Raw genomic sequence first — 15,195 nt, 5'->3', positions numbered from 1 at the left:
AATACTATTTTCGGTGTACATATCTGGGTAAAGTTAGATTTCTTCACATACTTCCAACTAAATGTGTGGCATTCCAACTTACTGAACACAAAGCAAATCTGAGAATGTAGCCCAACATTTAAAGGGTTTACAAAAATAAAACCTAGCACATTTTCACAACTTTTTTAGACAGACATGGACAATTATTTTGATACACCAGTGTTACCTGTGTTAACATGTAGTGGGTTCATAATGACATGTAAAAGTTGTTTTGAATTCTGAATGCAGTACATATTAGTTATTACACAGAAAAGTAAAAGTTCTTTGAGATATTAAAAATTTCAGAGTATAAGTAAAATGTGAAATAAAAATGTATGTGGACAGGCAGATGAGAAAAATTCAGTGAGTAAACATCAAATATGGCTTTTTCTTTTGCCGATTTATATACTACTTGTATTTCAAGGGCCATGAACCCCCCTGAAACAAAGGACACCCACCATAGTATAAAAATTATTTATGGAGTATCAAACAGGCCAGCTAGTATTTTCCTATGTGGTTTAGTTAATTTCTCGAGTTAAAACTCATCTACATTGTTTTGTATGCAATTTTCACAAGTATGTTAACAATATTTAAAAACAGCATTTAAAAGTTTTATTTTTCATAAGCACAACTGAATAGTAATATGTCACACTGTTTTTAAAATCATCTTTTTATTTAGGTAATAAGTTGGTTATGTTCACTGCATTGTATGAAACATCACAATATCATACTGGAAAGGTACTATCAGTACTCAGTACAGGGTTGGATCAGAGTGGACAGCTTGAACAATAAACCATTTGCATTCCTCATTCCCTATCTTTTAACAACCCTTCAAACCAGGGAAAGGGACAAATAGCTTTTAACACCATCATGTAAAGTACTTTAACTTACAAAGCTAAAATCTAAAGAATAAATAAAATATATTGTGGCAGTAATTCCTTTTAGACCAAAAATCAGGTGCACAATAAATCAAGTGATCAGGAAAGCTGTCTGTATTCAAAAGTGTGGCTCTCCAGAACAGCTTCAGGAAAATGTTACAGAAAATACCATGTATTCCATTTCACACAGGACCAGGTGATGACTCATTTTAACTACGCACAAGGGCAATTACAACCTGCTGAAACACAATTTAAACATATATGAAAATGTTTACAAAGCATCCACAACATGTAAATCATGTACAAATGGATACATTCATAACTTTTCCTATCCCTTAACTTCTTTTAAATACTTTACTCTTCCATGTTCAGCATTAACTGGACTTAACACATGCAACACCCAGGAGAGTTCAAGAATTCAAGGTTATTGTAAAAATAGAATTAAACTAAATTATCTTCAAGTACCTTATGTGACAGCCACTCTGTACCGTGCCCAATGTTATAAAATGAAAGGTTATTGAGCCCATGAAAATATCTCTGTAATATTTCCTTAGATCTAAAATAGATTATTTTAAATGTATTTATAGTAACTTCAGTGTGATATTCTGAGCTTTTAAAATAACATAAATAGTTAAAAATTATACCAAATTACATAAAACTTGCTGTATCTTAAAAGCTGAAAAAATTAAAACTATAGAAACCCACATGAAAAACAAAAATCACAATTTACATTATAAAGTCAAATCTCATCATTTAAAAGAATTCTCAGCAGGGAGATGTCAAAGCAAATTATAAATAGCCATAAATTAACCCATTTGGTTTCAAAAGATTTTCTAGAAGGAACTGAAGTATGTAGTAGACACATGCATAAAATTTCTAAGGGTTTATATTATTGCCAAATACATTTACTTTATCTTTAAGCAAGGCAACATTACAATTTGGACATTATTGGAAAACCCAATTTGGTAATACAGGTAGGGGGAAAAATTAAATAACAATTAGTAATAAATACATATCCTATAGCAAATTGCTCAAATGAAATTCCAAGTCATAGAATTGCAAAAGGCTTCCAACTTGTTGAATTAAAAAAGGAACACATCATACAATTGTTTACTTTTACATGCTAATATGTTGTGTTGTTCTGTTTTTTTGTAAAAAAAACAAAAAATAAAATAAAATAAAAACCATAATGTTATTGTCAGAGTGTAGCTAACTATATTCTCATGCACCTCAGGCACATGTTGATTTGTGGTAAAAGAATTCCATTGGTTTTTAGGGCCAAAAGTTCAATACAGGTTTAACCAGTGTGCCTGAGGTTAGCAAACAATACTGTAGGTGCAGGCAATGCTACGAGTGGCAATTACCAAAAACACAGATATGAACAAGTGACGGGAAATGCTAATGATTTTCTGCTCATATCATAAAACGTTGGGAATCCACAGAATATTTTCCCCTTGGATTGAAGAAAATTGTGATTAAAAGTTTTTCCCCAAATTTTCAGAATCAAAAGCATTTTAGAAGGTTTATAAGGCTACCATGAGTCTTCTAGATCTCCAGCACCCTACAGGAAGAGAAAAGGAAGAATATTATTATTATTTACCTATTCCACTTGTAAGTTGGATTGAATTTCAAAAGAAAACATAATTAGATGAACAAATTACCTTCCTTTGTCTGAAAAGGTACTCACAGAGAGATGTGTGTAATGTATTTTTTGTGTATAACCACGTACCTATCTAACAGGGACAGATAATTGATTGGGTTTTTCTCTCCCCTCTCCACCAAATGCTTTCCTTTCACAAAACACTTCAAAATATTCTGACATTGAAAAAATATATTCAAACATCAGCTACAGCATCTGAAGATTCCCAAGTTTCAAATTATTATATCTTATGCAACTTTAAACATAGGATACAAAATATAAACAGAAAAGTTAAAGTTCTCTAGTAAAAAACTAATTGCTTAAAACAATAAATCTTATACTTATTACTTGTAGCAAAATTAATAATGTTGCAATCGTTGAACTTTTTTGTTGTTGTTGTTGGTCGTGGGGCTTAAACTCTGGGCCTGGGCACTGTCCCTCAACTCTTCAGCTCAAGGCTAGCGCTCTACCACTTGAGCCACAGTGCCACTTCCAGTTTTCTGGTGGTTTACTGGAGATAAGAGTAAGACTTTCCTGCCTGGGTTGGCTTTGAACCTCGATCCTCAGATCTCAGCATCCTGAGTAGCTAGGACTACAGGCATGAGTCACCAGTGCCTGGCAATCGTTGAACTCTTGATGTGAAAATTTTCTTACATATCTACTGATGTGATATGTAAGAAAATGAGTATTTTGTACCACCAAGAGGATAACAAGATTACTTTGAGTAAATAATGAATATTAAACTTTCCCTTTCTGTTAGTGAAAAAAATGCTAAGCCAAAAGTGTGCTAAATTTAACATAAATATATATCTATTTCTAAAGGGTAGTTTTCTAATATCCCAAACCTGGTTGTTTAAAAAATAAGTACAACATGCATCGATTATTCCACATCACATGCTTTATTTGGGCTTAAACACTTATAATTTCATTCTAAACACTTGATTGACATACATTTTGGTGTGTGTAGTTAGGCTATACAGAACATACAAACCAAGAGTGTATGAATACATAAGTTTTTCAAAAATTATGTTTCATAAAGAATACAGCAAAATGAAAAATAACCACACATCCAGTATCTCACAACTTCTAAAAGTAAAACTACAGAGATGTAAAGTATAAACAAATCAAACAATACACAAATTATCAACCCTGAAAGAAAAACCTTAGGCTAGCATCAGCTATTCTTTGAAAAACAAATTATTAAAGAAAACACAAATTTATTACAAAGCTAACTATGAGTGTACTATTATTATATAAGATGTGAAGCAGTATAATTCTTCTACAGTAAACAGGTTATTCCACAATGTATAGTAATTTCTCTAATCAGTAATTTCTGGTCATTTCTAGTATGAATCTACTGCCTTTAAACTGGAAGCCTAATTTCTTGCATACAATGTGAAATGACATAGAATTTCATTAGATTCCAAGTACTATAATCAATTTTAAACTATCTCATAAAGGTATATGCAAAGGCCTTTTTAAAAAACAAGGCTTTTTGAATATAATAAAACTAGTTTTCCAAGATTCAAATAACAAAATGGTTATATAAATGCACACAATATACTTCCTAATTAAAAATCAAATCAAAGATCACAAAAATATTACCAAAAAAGTCATAGTTTTTCAGCACTCATCTTTGCCCCTGCATCTTCATTAGAGCTGTCTAATTCAGCAAGATCACTCTCTGATTCAGTATGGCTTTCCTGCATTGTCACTGGGTTTCCAGCATCACTGTTCGAAGAAGTAGCTGCAGCAGCTGGTTCAGCCGGGCTCTCTTCTCCCTCTACTTTAGCTAGCCTGTAACTAGTCAGCATCTCCTCCAGAAGTTGTCGGTAGTTTCCCCTATGATTAATTCTCATTTGCCTGAGAGCTTCCACCAATTTTCCCTGTGATCCACTTCCCTCTGCTTCATCGGAGGCCTTTTTTTAAGATTCAAGACCCCAGTGTCAGTAGACAAACTAGGATATCACACGTATTTCATAACATATCACACAAAACACTAATTTTTCTATCATAAGAAAATAATCGAAGCACGAGAACACTTTATTAAATATCAATTCTTACCTGAATCAAATGCTTAGTTTAAAACTCCTAATTATAATATCTCAAAAGTTATTTTTAACAAATCATGATTAACTAGTTTGTCTTATTTCAAATGCCATTTGAAGACAAATATGAAATTTATTCTGCTTTTAGAATTCCAAAAGTAACACAACCATTTCCTAAAAATGACTTACTTTTTGTTTTTTAATCTTGCCAATAATGACTTACTCATTAAAGGACAGAAAAACCAGCCATAAGATTATTAGTTTGTTTTCACTATAATTTACTCTTCATTTTCCCAGGTTAGGTAATGACATTATGGGTACGGAGGAAAATATCCTCTTTTTTAAAAGCCGCATTCTAAAATGTTTGCTGATTAAATATTGTGATATCTATCATTTGTTTCCAAAGGATGGAAAAGATTTTCAGCTAGAAAAGATTAAAAAACTGTACACACATACACATACAAATACACACATACACACAGAGTTAAAGCAACCACAGCAAATGTTAACAACTATTAAATTTAGGAAGAAGGTACAATGGTGTTCCCTATCATTTCAACTTTTCTATATCAGAAGTTTTCATCATTATATGTTGGGAAAATAAAAAACAAAAGTGCACTGTACAGGTTTTACAAGAAGAGATCTTAAACATCTTTGGAGGTTATCACTCCATAATTTTTCAAAAAATTATAATTTATTAGTTTTTATTATATGTATTTATTATTGTTTTTAGAACAATGGAAACACAATTTTTTTAAAGAAGTCTTTAATGGCAAAAGCAAAAGGTGACTTTATGTATATCTTCTATATGTTCTGGAAATGAATATTTGGTTATTCATTTTAGCTATATAAAGGAAATATATCAAGACAATGGTAATAGATAGTAGAGTTATTACAGCTGCTTTGTTTTCAATGAACTTCCCTGTTTTCTATAGCTAGCAAATTAAGAGTCCCTTTAAAAAAAATTGTAAAATTTGCTACAAATCAGTTGGCTTACATGTAGAAGTATCAACTCTGATTTTAGAATCAACCCTATCTATTAGCAACATTTGTGAGCCTTGTAAAACTACAAAGATCCCAAAGTTCTAATTCTAGAGGATGTAGGTTGGGTTTTTAAAGCCTGACAGTTGTTCTGCCTATTTACTGGCTGGTCTCCAACTCAAGATGCTTCTGCCTCCTAAGTGCTGACAGTTTGTAATTCTCATGGCTGAGAATCACCGATACAGAATGAATTCTACTTGAAGTGATAATGTGATACAGATAGATCAAAGGCTGTTATATTTGATTTTGGTGGGTTCAACAAAAAGATTTAAGATCTTAATTATAAAAATTATCACATTTCAAAGTCGTGCAATTTTACAGCAAATTACATTTCCCCACTGTGTTGGATAGATACTAGAAACATACTAGAAACATTTTCCTCAGATACTGCATTTGATTTTTCAAAATACTATTACACAACCTCATGAACCTTCACCAGTATCAAAAAGATATTATTAATTAGGCTCTTCTTTTTTTTTTCAGCACTGGAGTCTGATCTCAGGCCCTAATATACTCATCAACTGGCACTCTGTCATTTGAACTACATCTCCAGGATGCTATCTTCTATTATTTTGGAGATGTCTCATGGACTTTTCCACCTGTGTTGGATTCGAACCCTGATCCTCCAGATTTCAGCCTCCAGAGTAGCTAAGATTACTGGTGTGAGCCACTAGTGCCTGGCAGGTTCCTGAACTTCCTTTACTTGAACTCATACAGGAAGTAGATTTTTTTGTGTGCTAGTCTTGGGTCTTGAACTCAGGGCTTAGATCCTATACCTGAGTTTTTGTGCTCAAGGCTAATGTTGTATGACTTGAGCCACAGATTGACATCCAGTTTTTTGGTGTTTCATTGGAGGTAAGAGTCTCAAAGACTTTCTTGCCCAGGTTGGCTTCAAACTGTGATCCAGATCTCAGCCTCCCTAGTAGCCAGGATTATAGACATGAGCCACTGGTGCCCAGCCAAGTACATCTATTTTTATATATTTGTTATAGCAATTAACTCCACTGTGCAACTGTTCAGTCTTTCCAACTAGACTTGTAAACTCCGCAATAATTTCAAATTCCTTTGTATATTCTCCCTTGGCCTAGGAAAGAAAACCAATGCTAATACTAAAATGTTATTTTTCTATATACACATATGTGTATATATATACATAATATATATATCGTATATAACTTTTGGTAAATGTATATAATCTCATAGAATGCTAAGAAGCACTTCTGACTGTTAGCTTTAAAGTGAGGAAACTCAGAGACTTGTTTGTTAGTAAGTAGTAGAACTCAGATTAGTATGAGGGTGAAACTGACTTTAATGTCTATCTGAATGCTCTATTTAATACTGTTGAATACTGTTACTTAGTAACAGCTTTTGCATCAGAAGTACCCTTTGTAACTACTGTAGAATTATTCCAAATGTTTCTTATTGAGGCCTATATAAAAGTAGTTCCATGACACAGTAAAGAGCAATACAATCATGAGAATCTAGAGTTGGAAGTGTAGCTCAAGTAGCAGACTACTTGCTTAGCAAGCTCAAGAACCTGAGTTCAAACCCAAAAGCTGAGGATGGGGCAAGAAGGAAGGAGGGATGGCTTGAGCTTTGATTCAAGTCATAGAGTACTTCTCCAGCAAGCACAAGGGTCTAAGTTCAAATCTTATTATCTCCAAAAAATAAAATATAAAATAAAGTGGCTTAAAAACTTGTAGGTAAGCTAATTATGTTGATTTTTCTGTTTCTGAGATAAGACCTCATCATGTAGCTCTGGTGGTCCTCTAACTCACGTTCTTCCTGCCTCTGCCTCCCAAACTGCTGGGAAAACAGGTATGACAGGAGCATGGCCCTGTAGGTTATGCTGACTTTTTAAAAACTACATTGAATGAGATGCTGAAAATTATTCAGCAAAATAAATACAAGACATGTTATGAAGATGAATTTAGTACTCTCCCTCTAGTATTTCTCCTGTCAGCTAACCTAACATGGTTTAAGAAATAAATTCTCTTATTATGAAAATATAGCCTTATAACAAACAAGACATAAGAAAACAGATAAATCAACCAGAGTGCAAATGAGTTTTTAAACTTTTATAGCAATATGTATTTTTTTAAAACAAACTCTCTAAAGCAACGTTCTTCAAATGATAACATAAAATTTGGAAAAATATAAAAAACACATTTTGCGGCCCTACCTATATTCTGTCAAGTAAAGTTTTTGTTGTTGTTGTTAATGCTGATATTAGAGCTCAAACTCCAAGCTTATTACTATGCTTAGCTTTCTTTGTTTTGTCAATTCTGGGGCTTGAACTCAGGGTCTGGGCACTGTTCCTGAGCCTTTTCACTCAAGGCTAGTGCTCTACCACTTTAAGCCACAGCGCCACTTCCTATTTTCTGGTGGTTAATTAAATGGAGAGAAGAGTCTCAGGTTGACTCTGAATCATGATCCTCAGATCTCAGCCTCCTGAGTAGCTAGGATTACAGGCGTGAGCCACCAGCATGCGCCTGGCTTGCTCAGCTTTTTTGCTCACAGCTGGTACTCTACCATTTGAGCTATGCCTTAAATTCTGAAAAAATTTTTATAACTAAAAATTCTCAAATATGTAGAAGAAGCTGTACTATATTACATTTATCCATTTGGGGTAAAATGGGAAAGATTATATATACAGTTTAAAAATATAAAAACAATATAGAGTTTTTGGGGGGCTTAAAGGAGGATAAGCATTAGTCAATGTCATTCTGTGAGTTGTAGTCTCATGTAAAAGACGCTCTTTACTAGATTACAGATATTTTCAAACATAAAAATATGGATAAACTTTTATGCCTAATGGCAGTATTTGTAAGTATTTATAGCAGGAAGAAGTTTTTTTTGGAGGGTGCCAGTCCTGGGGTTTGCATTCAGAGCTTGAGTGCTGTCCAAGCTTCTTACTGCTCAAGGTTAGCCACAGCTCTACATCCACCTTTTTTGGTAGTTTACTAGACATAAAAATCTCATGGACGGGCTGGGAAGGTGGCTCAGTGGTAGATCACTTGCCTTGCATGCCTGAGGCCCTGGGTTCGATTCCTCAGCACCACATAAGCAAAAAGAAAAAAGCTGGAAATGGTGCTGTGGCTCAAGTGGTAGAACGCTAGCCTTGAGATGAAGAGCTGAGGGACAGTGCCCAGGCCCAGAGTTCTGGCCCATGACTGGACTCCCCCCCAAAAAAAATTAAAAAAAAAATAAATCTCATGGACTACCCTGCCCAGGATCAGCTTCAAACTGCAACCCTCAGATCTCAGCCTCTTGAATAGCTAGGATCATAGCTGTGAGCCACTGACTCTGGGCTAAAAGCAGCTATTTTAAGAGTGTAAAAGAATTTGATCAAAATATATGTATGTACACAAATATCACAATGAAACCCCATTTTGTAATACACACCAATGGAAATGTTAAAAAAAGGATTCAACTTTGAATGGCATTTTATGTATTTAAAAAACCTGAATATTTTTATGCTTTTATAAAAAGCATAATTTTTATAATCCCTTCCAACATTTTCATCTTCTGTACTTCTACTAAACTTCTACAAGTTGAGCCTTTGCTCCTAGCAATACTGAGGATCTAACAGGAATTTATGGAGCACAAGTGATTATGTCTAACTGCTAATTATAATGGATCAATTTAAGAGTTATACATAATGTATTTTTTCCACTCTGTTTGTTTGTTTTTTTGGTCGGTAGTGGGGCTTGAACTCTGGGCTTGGGCGCTATCCCTCAGCTCTTCAGCTCAAGACGAGCACTCTACCGCTTGAGCCACAGCACCACTTCTGGTTTTCTAGTGGTTTACTGGAGTTAAAAGAGTCTCACAGACTTTCCTGCCTGGGCTGGCTTTGAACCATGATTGTCAGATCTCAGCCTCCTGAGTAGCTAGGATTACAGGCGTGAGCCACTGGTGCCCAGCTTTCCACTCTTTCTGTTTCTTTGGTATTTTCAATACATTTCAACTATGTGTGCTATTTGTTTGCTATTTTTCTAAGGTAGTGATTATTCTGAAAGAGTAATAATAATGTTCCCCCAAAGAGGATTTTGGTATATAGCCAGTTTTAGTAGTAAATGGGTAAATGCTCTAACCCATATCTACTAATTATTTAGTCTCTGTAGATTATTTCACAGCTATCTGACTTCCAGCATGTCTAATATACTACTGCAAATGCTAATAAAACTGCTACAGAAATTCCAAACGTATGATAGTTCTTCATACTCAAGTTCAAAAGACTAGTCTCTCAGAAAATAGCTCTGCAACAAAGTGTTTATTTTTTATATAGCAATTTTCTACTCTTAAGAAAAAGATGCCTTTTCTTTCTTTTTTTTTTTAAGAGCAAAGGAGTCTTTATTGCAAGCTAGAACTTGGTCTCCCCACATACATGGCAGCAGCCCATGACGCTGAGAGGCCCCGAGCCCAGGGTTATAGTACTTTTTATACAATTTTTAGGGAAGGCAGGGACTTTGTATACATCATAGCATCTTACAACAAATTATAACACAAAAAAGATGCCTTTTCTAAGACCTATTTTGTTCTTGCCTGTATCCTTCACTTGAAAGGTTATCTTTCTCATCTCATTTCTGCTATTCATACTATTTATAAAATCCTAACTTTCCTCTCAGAATCTTTTACTTCTTCATTGAACTTGCATAATAATCCCTATAATTCAATTCACATGACAGTTAATTTTTTTTTGGAGGGGAGGCTGCTAAAGGTACTGAGGCCTAAACTCAAGGTCTGGGTGCTTGTCGCTTTGCTTTTTCATTCAAGGATGATATTCTACCACTTGAGCCACAGCTCTATTTTCCAGCTTTTTGCTGGTTAACTGGAGATAAGACTTTCACAGACTCTCCTGCCTGGGCTCCAAACCTCCATCCTCAGATCTCAGCTTCCTCAGTAACACTAAGATTTCAGATATGAGCACTAGCACCCGGCTTTTTTTCCCCTCTCCCCACCCCAATACTGGGGATAACTGAGTATCATAGTAGCCCGAGCCATTGGCTGAAATGAAGTCTCAACAACTATCATCCCCCAGGTAACTATGATTACAGGTGTGAGCCACTGTGCCCAGCAAGTTTTGAACTTTAAAAAAGAAAACATAACTACGCAACAATGAAATTGAGAACAAATGCCTAAAGTATAAAACTTGGCATGTAGGGATAAAGGTCTTAGTCCAGGCCAGCCAGGGCTTAACTGGAGACCCTATCTCAAAAATAACCTATGCACAAAAGGGCCAGTGGAGTGACTCAAATGGTAAGAGGGCCTGCTTAATAACAAGCATGAAGCTTTGAGTACTGAAAACAAGTTCAGAAGTTATTCTTTTCTTTCTTTCTTTCTTTTTTTTTTGTCAGTTGTGGGCCTGCACCTTGGGCCTGGGCACTGTCCCTCAGGTCTTCAGCTCAAGGCTAGCGGCCTACCACTAGAGCCACAATGCCACTTCTGGCTTTTTCTGCTTATGTGGTGCTGAGGAATTGAACCCAAAGGCTCATACATGCGAAGCAAGCACTCTGCCATTGGGCCACCTTCCTGACCCAGAAGTAATTCTTGATACACATGAAAAATGTAGGGCTAATGAACAAGTTTAAAATCTTGTTTGGAGTAAAAATTTTCTTCAGAAAGAATTATTTTTTAAGATTAGCCACCAGGATTCTAATTCTGAAGGAAATGAGAATGATCAGTAGCTAATGATCAATCATTATCTTTTCTGAAGACTTATTTCCTCTAACAAAGGCAGTGGATATCATGTTGAATATATAATCTAATTGAAGAGAGTTTTCTGCTCCTCACCACTTCGAGATTATCACCACTTTTTTGGTTGTGCCAACTTCCTATCCTCATTTGCATGAGGTCTCTCTGAGTTTATCACAAGGCATATATTTTTATTTTGTTTTGTTGGCGGTGGGGCTTGAACTCAGGGCCTGGGAGCTGTCTCTAAGCTTTTTCACTAAAGGATAGCACTTGAGAGCCACTTCCTGCTTTCTGGCAGTTAATTGGAGATAAGAATCTCATAGACTTTTCGGCCTGGGCTGGCTTCAAACCACAATCATCAGATCCCAGCCTCCTGCGTAGCTAGGATTATAGGTGTGAGCCACCAGCACCTGGCTTACTTTTAAATTAATGTTTACAACTTCTGTTTTGGTGGTGCTGGGGTCGGAACTCAGTGCCTTGTACTTGCAAAGCAGATATTCTCCCATTTGAGCAGTACCTCCAGCCAATGAAATTCTCAATACTTTGAAATGCCAACCACAAAAGGACTAAGAATCACTGCTCTAGACTCAGGTACCAACTTGGTTGTTAGCAATATACATTTTTTTTTTTGGGGGGGGAAGGGGAGTTGGTTGTGGGGCTTGAACTCTGGGCTTGGGCACTGTCCCTCAGCTCTTCAGCTCAAGGCTAGCACTCTACCACTTGAGCTTCTGGTTTTGTGAGTGGCTATTGGAGATAAGAGTCTTACGGACTTTACTGCCTTAGGCAGGCTTTGAACCGAGATCCTTATATCTCAGCCTCCTGAGTAGCTAGGATTACAGGCGTGAGCCACCAGCACCTGGCTTATAATTATATTTTTATTTAACCTTGTAAATTTGTATTAACAGTGAAATTTTCCTTTTACCAGGAAAATTCTTTTTAAAAAAACGAAAAAATTAAAAAATGTATTTACTGTTATTTAATAACAAACTCTGAAAAACAATGCAGTGGGAGTTGCATTGAGAGGTAACGTCTCCCAATGGCTTCTGCTTCTCTCAGATTTGCCAAGAGGTGGCAAAATCTGGTAGAGTGGGTATATGTCTTCTTTGGAATTTCATTATTAAGTGTGCCACCATTAAAGCTTTGAAACATACATATTAAAAAATAAACCATTTATGTTTACATGTCACAAACCTTGAAAACTCTAATGTGAAAAAGAACATGTATTTGAATTACTAACTTTGGAAGTAAGTCTTGGAATGTGTATTAAAAAGCTATGTAGAAGGATAGCTGCAGCTCATCAGCATATTAAAGGAGTAAAGAAATAAAGAATCTGTTGTAAAGCATAGCACAGTACACAGAAATGACTACTTCAGAGCTCACTGTTCCTACAGTCAAGAGCATGGTACTATAACTGGGTACACAGGGGAACTGAAACGACTGCTCCTTAAATTGGTAACTTACTAACCTCTGATGCTGGTACAGCAAGCTGGAGGAAGAAAGATGTACTTGCTTCAAAATTAAGATATAAGGGAGAAGGAAGGACAGACATACAGATAGTGAACAAGCATAGCCCAAACAAATAAAGGTTAACAATGAAGCTAGCTATAAAACAGAATTTTACTGTTTTAATATATTTCTCAATCTTTGATTCTTTAGAAGTGAAACAGAATTATAATTTGTTATATACAAACATACTATGCTCACATATTATTTGTATTTATATTATTATTGTATTATTATTTGTATTCATATTTATTATTAATATCTATTATCTGTAAAATTACTGCAAATGCTTAAGAAATAAGAGAAACTTACCCCATCACTTTCTGTATTTGGATTCAGTCTACTATAAACAGCTTCGATAATATTGCGCCTAAAAAAAAAAGCTTTAGTCTTATTAAACTATGAAAATTTTTAATCTCTTATTTCAAATAATATTGAATCTAGACACCAAGAGTCACACTCAACAATCTTCAAGAAAATTTCCACATTTCACTCAGAATTTGATAGTGCACAATCTGTTTGTTCTTAGTTAGCAAGATGACTTTCATCCCCAAAGACTTTTTTTTTGTCAGTCGTGAGGCCTGAACTGTGGGCCAGGGCGCTGTCCCTGAACTCTTTAGCTCAAGGTGAGCACTCTACCACTTGAGCCACAGCACCACTTCCAGTTTTCTGCTTGTTTATTGGACATAAGAGTCTCAAGGACTTTCCTGCCCAGCTGGCTTTGAACTGTGATCCTCAGATCTCAGCCTCCTGAGTAGCTAGGATTACAGGCGTGAGCCAACAGCTTTCAAAGACTGTTGTTTTTTTTTTAATCTAAGTTTTAAACTTCTTCTTTCAGGAACATTATCTCAATCTCTAGATAATGTTATACTTCCAATTTGTTTTTTAACCTAAAATTATTTAATTACTATTTATAAATGAAGTCATAATTAGTTTTTTTTTTTTTTTGGTCCGGTCGTGGGGCCTGAACTCTGGGCCTGGGCGCTGTCCCTCAGCTCTTCAGCTCAAGGCTAGCGCTCTACCACTTGAGCCACAGCACCACTTCCGGCTTTTTTCTTTCTGCTTATGTGGTGCTGAGGAATCGAACCCAGGGCCTCGGGCATGCAAGGCAAGCGCTCTACCACTGAGCCACCTTCCCAGCCCCTCATAATTAGTTTTTTATGTTGTACTTACTTGCTAGCAAGACCTCCCCCAGGAGGTAAATTTGGGATATTTTCTGCAGACAAAATGCGCATGACATGGGCAAGATCAGGCATTCCTTCCTCACCAGACTTCTCCATAATTTCTGTAAGTTTTTTTGAAAAGTTCCTTAATTAATGCTGACAGACAATCCAGTATTTGAAAAAAAAATGAAATAAGAGGCACTATTCAGTCGTACCAACTTTAAAATGCAAAGGAAAAAACCCACCACTAAACCACCAACTACAGTTATCTGCATTATATGTTCATTGGAGTATTATTACTCACAAAAGCACAAATATAATAAATGTGAAACAATAAGATGGCAAAGAAAATTGGCATAGCCATGGAGAGAGATGATTAATAATTACTAAAAATTAATCCTATATATATAGTAACTGCTACATAGAAAAGTTTTTTTTTATTGTAAAGATACTGTACAGAGGTATTACAGTTACATAAGTAAGGAAATAAGTACATTTCCTATCAAGCATTGTTACTCCCTCCGGAAAAGTTTTTAATCTAATTTTATGTAAAAATTAATTAAGCTATTAATGCCATAATTACAAGAAAACAAAAGTAATTATGTAGAGGCTATAAAGAGAAAGAGGGGCCGGGCACCAGTGGCTCATGCCTGTAATCCTAACTTCTTAGGAAGATTCAAAGCCAGCCCAGACAGGAAAGTCCATGAGACTCTTATCTCCAATTAATCACAGAAGAAAAAAGAAAAATAAATCCAGAAATGGTGCTCTAGCTCAATTGGTACAGTGCTGGCTCAGGACAAAAGAAAGAGAGAAGGAGAGAGAGAAAGAGGAAGCGAGACAGAGACAGACAGACAGAAAGAGATAGAGATTTTAAAAATCACTTCACTTCTACTGGTTTTGGGGTTTTTGTTTTTTTTTTGGTTGTTGTGCTGTTTCTAATATGTGAACCTAGGGCCTGGGCGATGTCTAATATGTGTTTTTGTTTTTTTTGTTTTTGGGTCCAGCCGTGGGGCCTGAACTCTGGGCCTGGGCGCTGTCCCTCAGCTCTTCAGCTCAAGGCTAGCACTCCACCACTTGAGCCACAGTGCCACTTCCGGCTTTTTTCTTTCTGCTTATGTGGTGCTGAGGAATCGAACCCAGGGCCTCAGGCATGCAAGGCAAGTGCTCTACCACTGAGCCACCTTCCCATCCCGCGATGTCTAATATGTGAA

General features: G+C 35.8%; 1 protein-coding gene across 3 annotated transcripts in view; it reads right to left on the bottom strand.

Moving 5' to 3' along the window:
• Positions 1-667: 667 nt before the first annotated feature.
• The window catches only part of Ppm1b (protein phosphatase, Mg2+/Mn2+ dependent, 1B), a 52,327-nt gene continuing 37,799 nt past the window's right edge, over positions 668-15,195 (bottom strand). The window contains exons 4-7 of one of the 3 annotated variants that reach the window (XM_013017961.1): positions 13,995-14,106; positions 13,134-13,191; positions 2,626-2,711; positions 668-2,457 (exon numbers count right to left, since the gene is read on the bottom strand). In XM_013017961.1, the coding sequence (XP_012873415.1) occupies positions 2,442-2,457; positions 2,626-2,711; positions 13,134-13,191; positions 13,995-14,106 (272 nt within the window). In that variant the 3' untranslated portion in view covers positions 668-2,441. Of the gene's footprint in view, positions 2,458-2,625; positions 2,712-3,411; positions 4,455-13,133; positions 13,192-13,994; positions 14,107-15,195 lie in introns of those variants that run through there. The other 2 variants (XM_013017962.1, XM_013017960.1) reach the window with 2 other exon arrangements.

The sequence above is a fragment of the Dipodomys ordii genome, unplaced genomic scaffold (genome assembly GCF_000151885.1).
Source record: "Dipodomys ordii isolate 6190 unplaced genomic scaffold, Dord_2.0 Scaffold37, whole genome shotgun sequence".
Taxonomy (NCBI): Eukaryota; Metazoa; Chordata; class Mammalia; order Rodentia; family Heteromyidae; genus Dipodomys; species Dipodomys ordii.
Note: the sequence above shows the minus strand (reverse complement) of the source record. Positions and strands in the feature narration are given on the sequence as shown.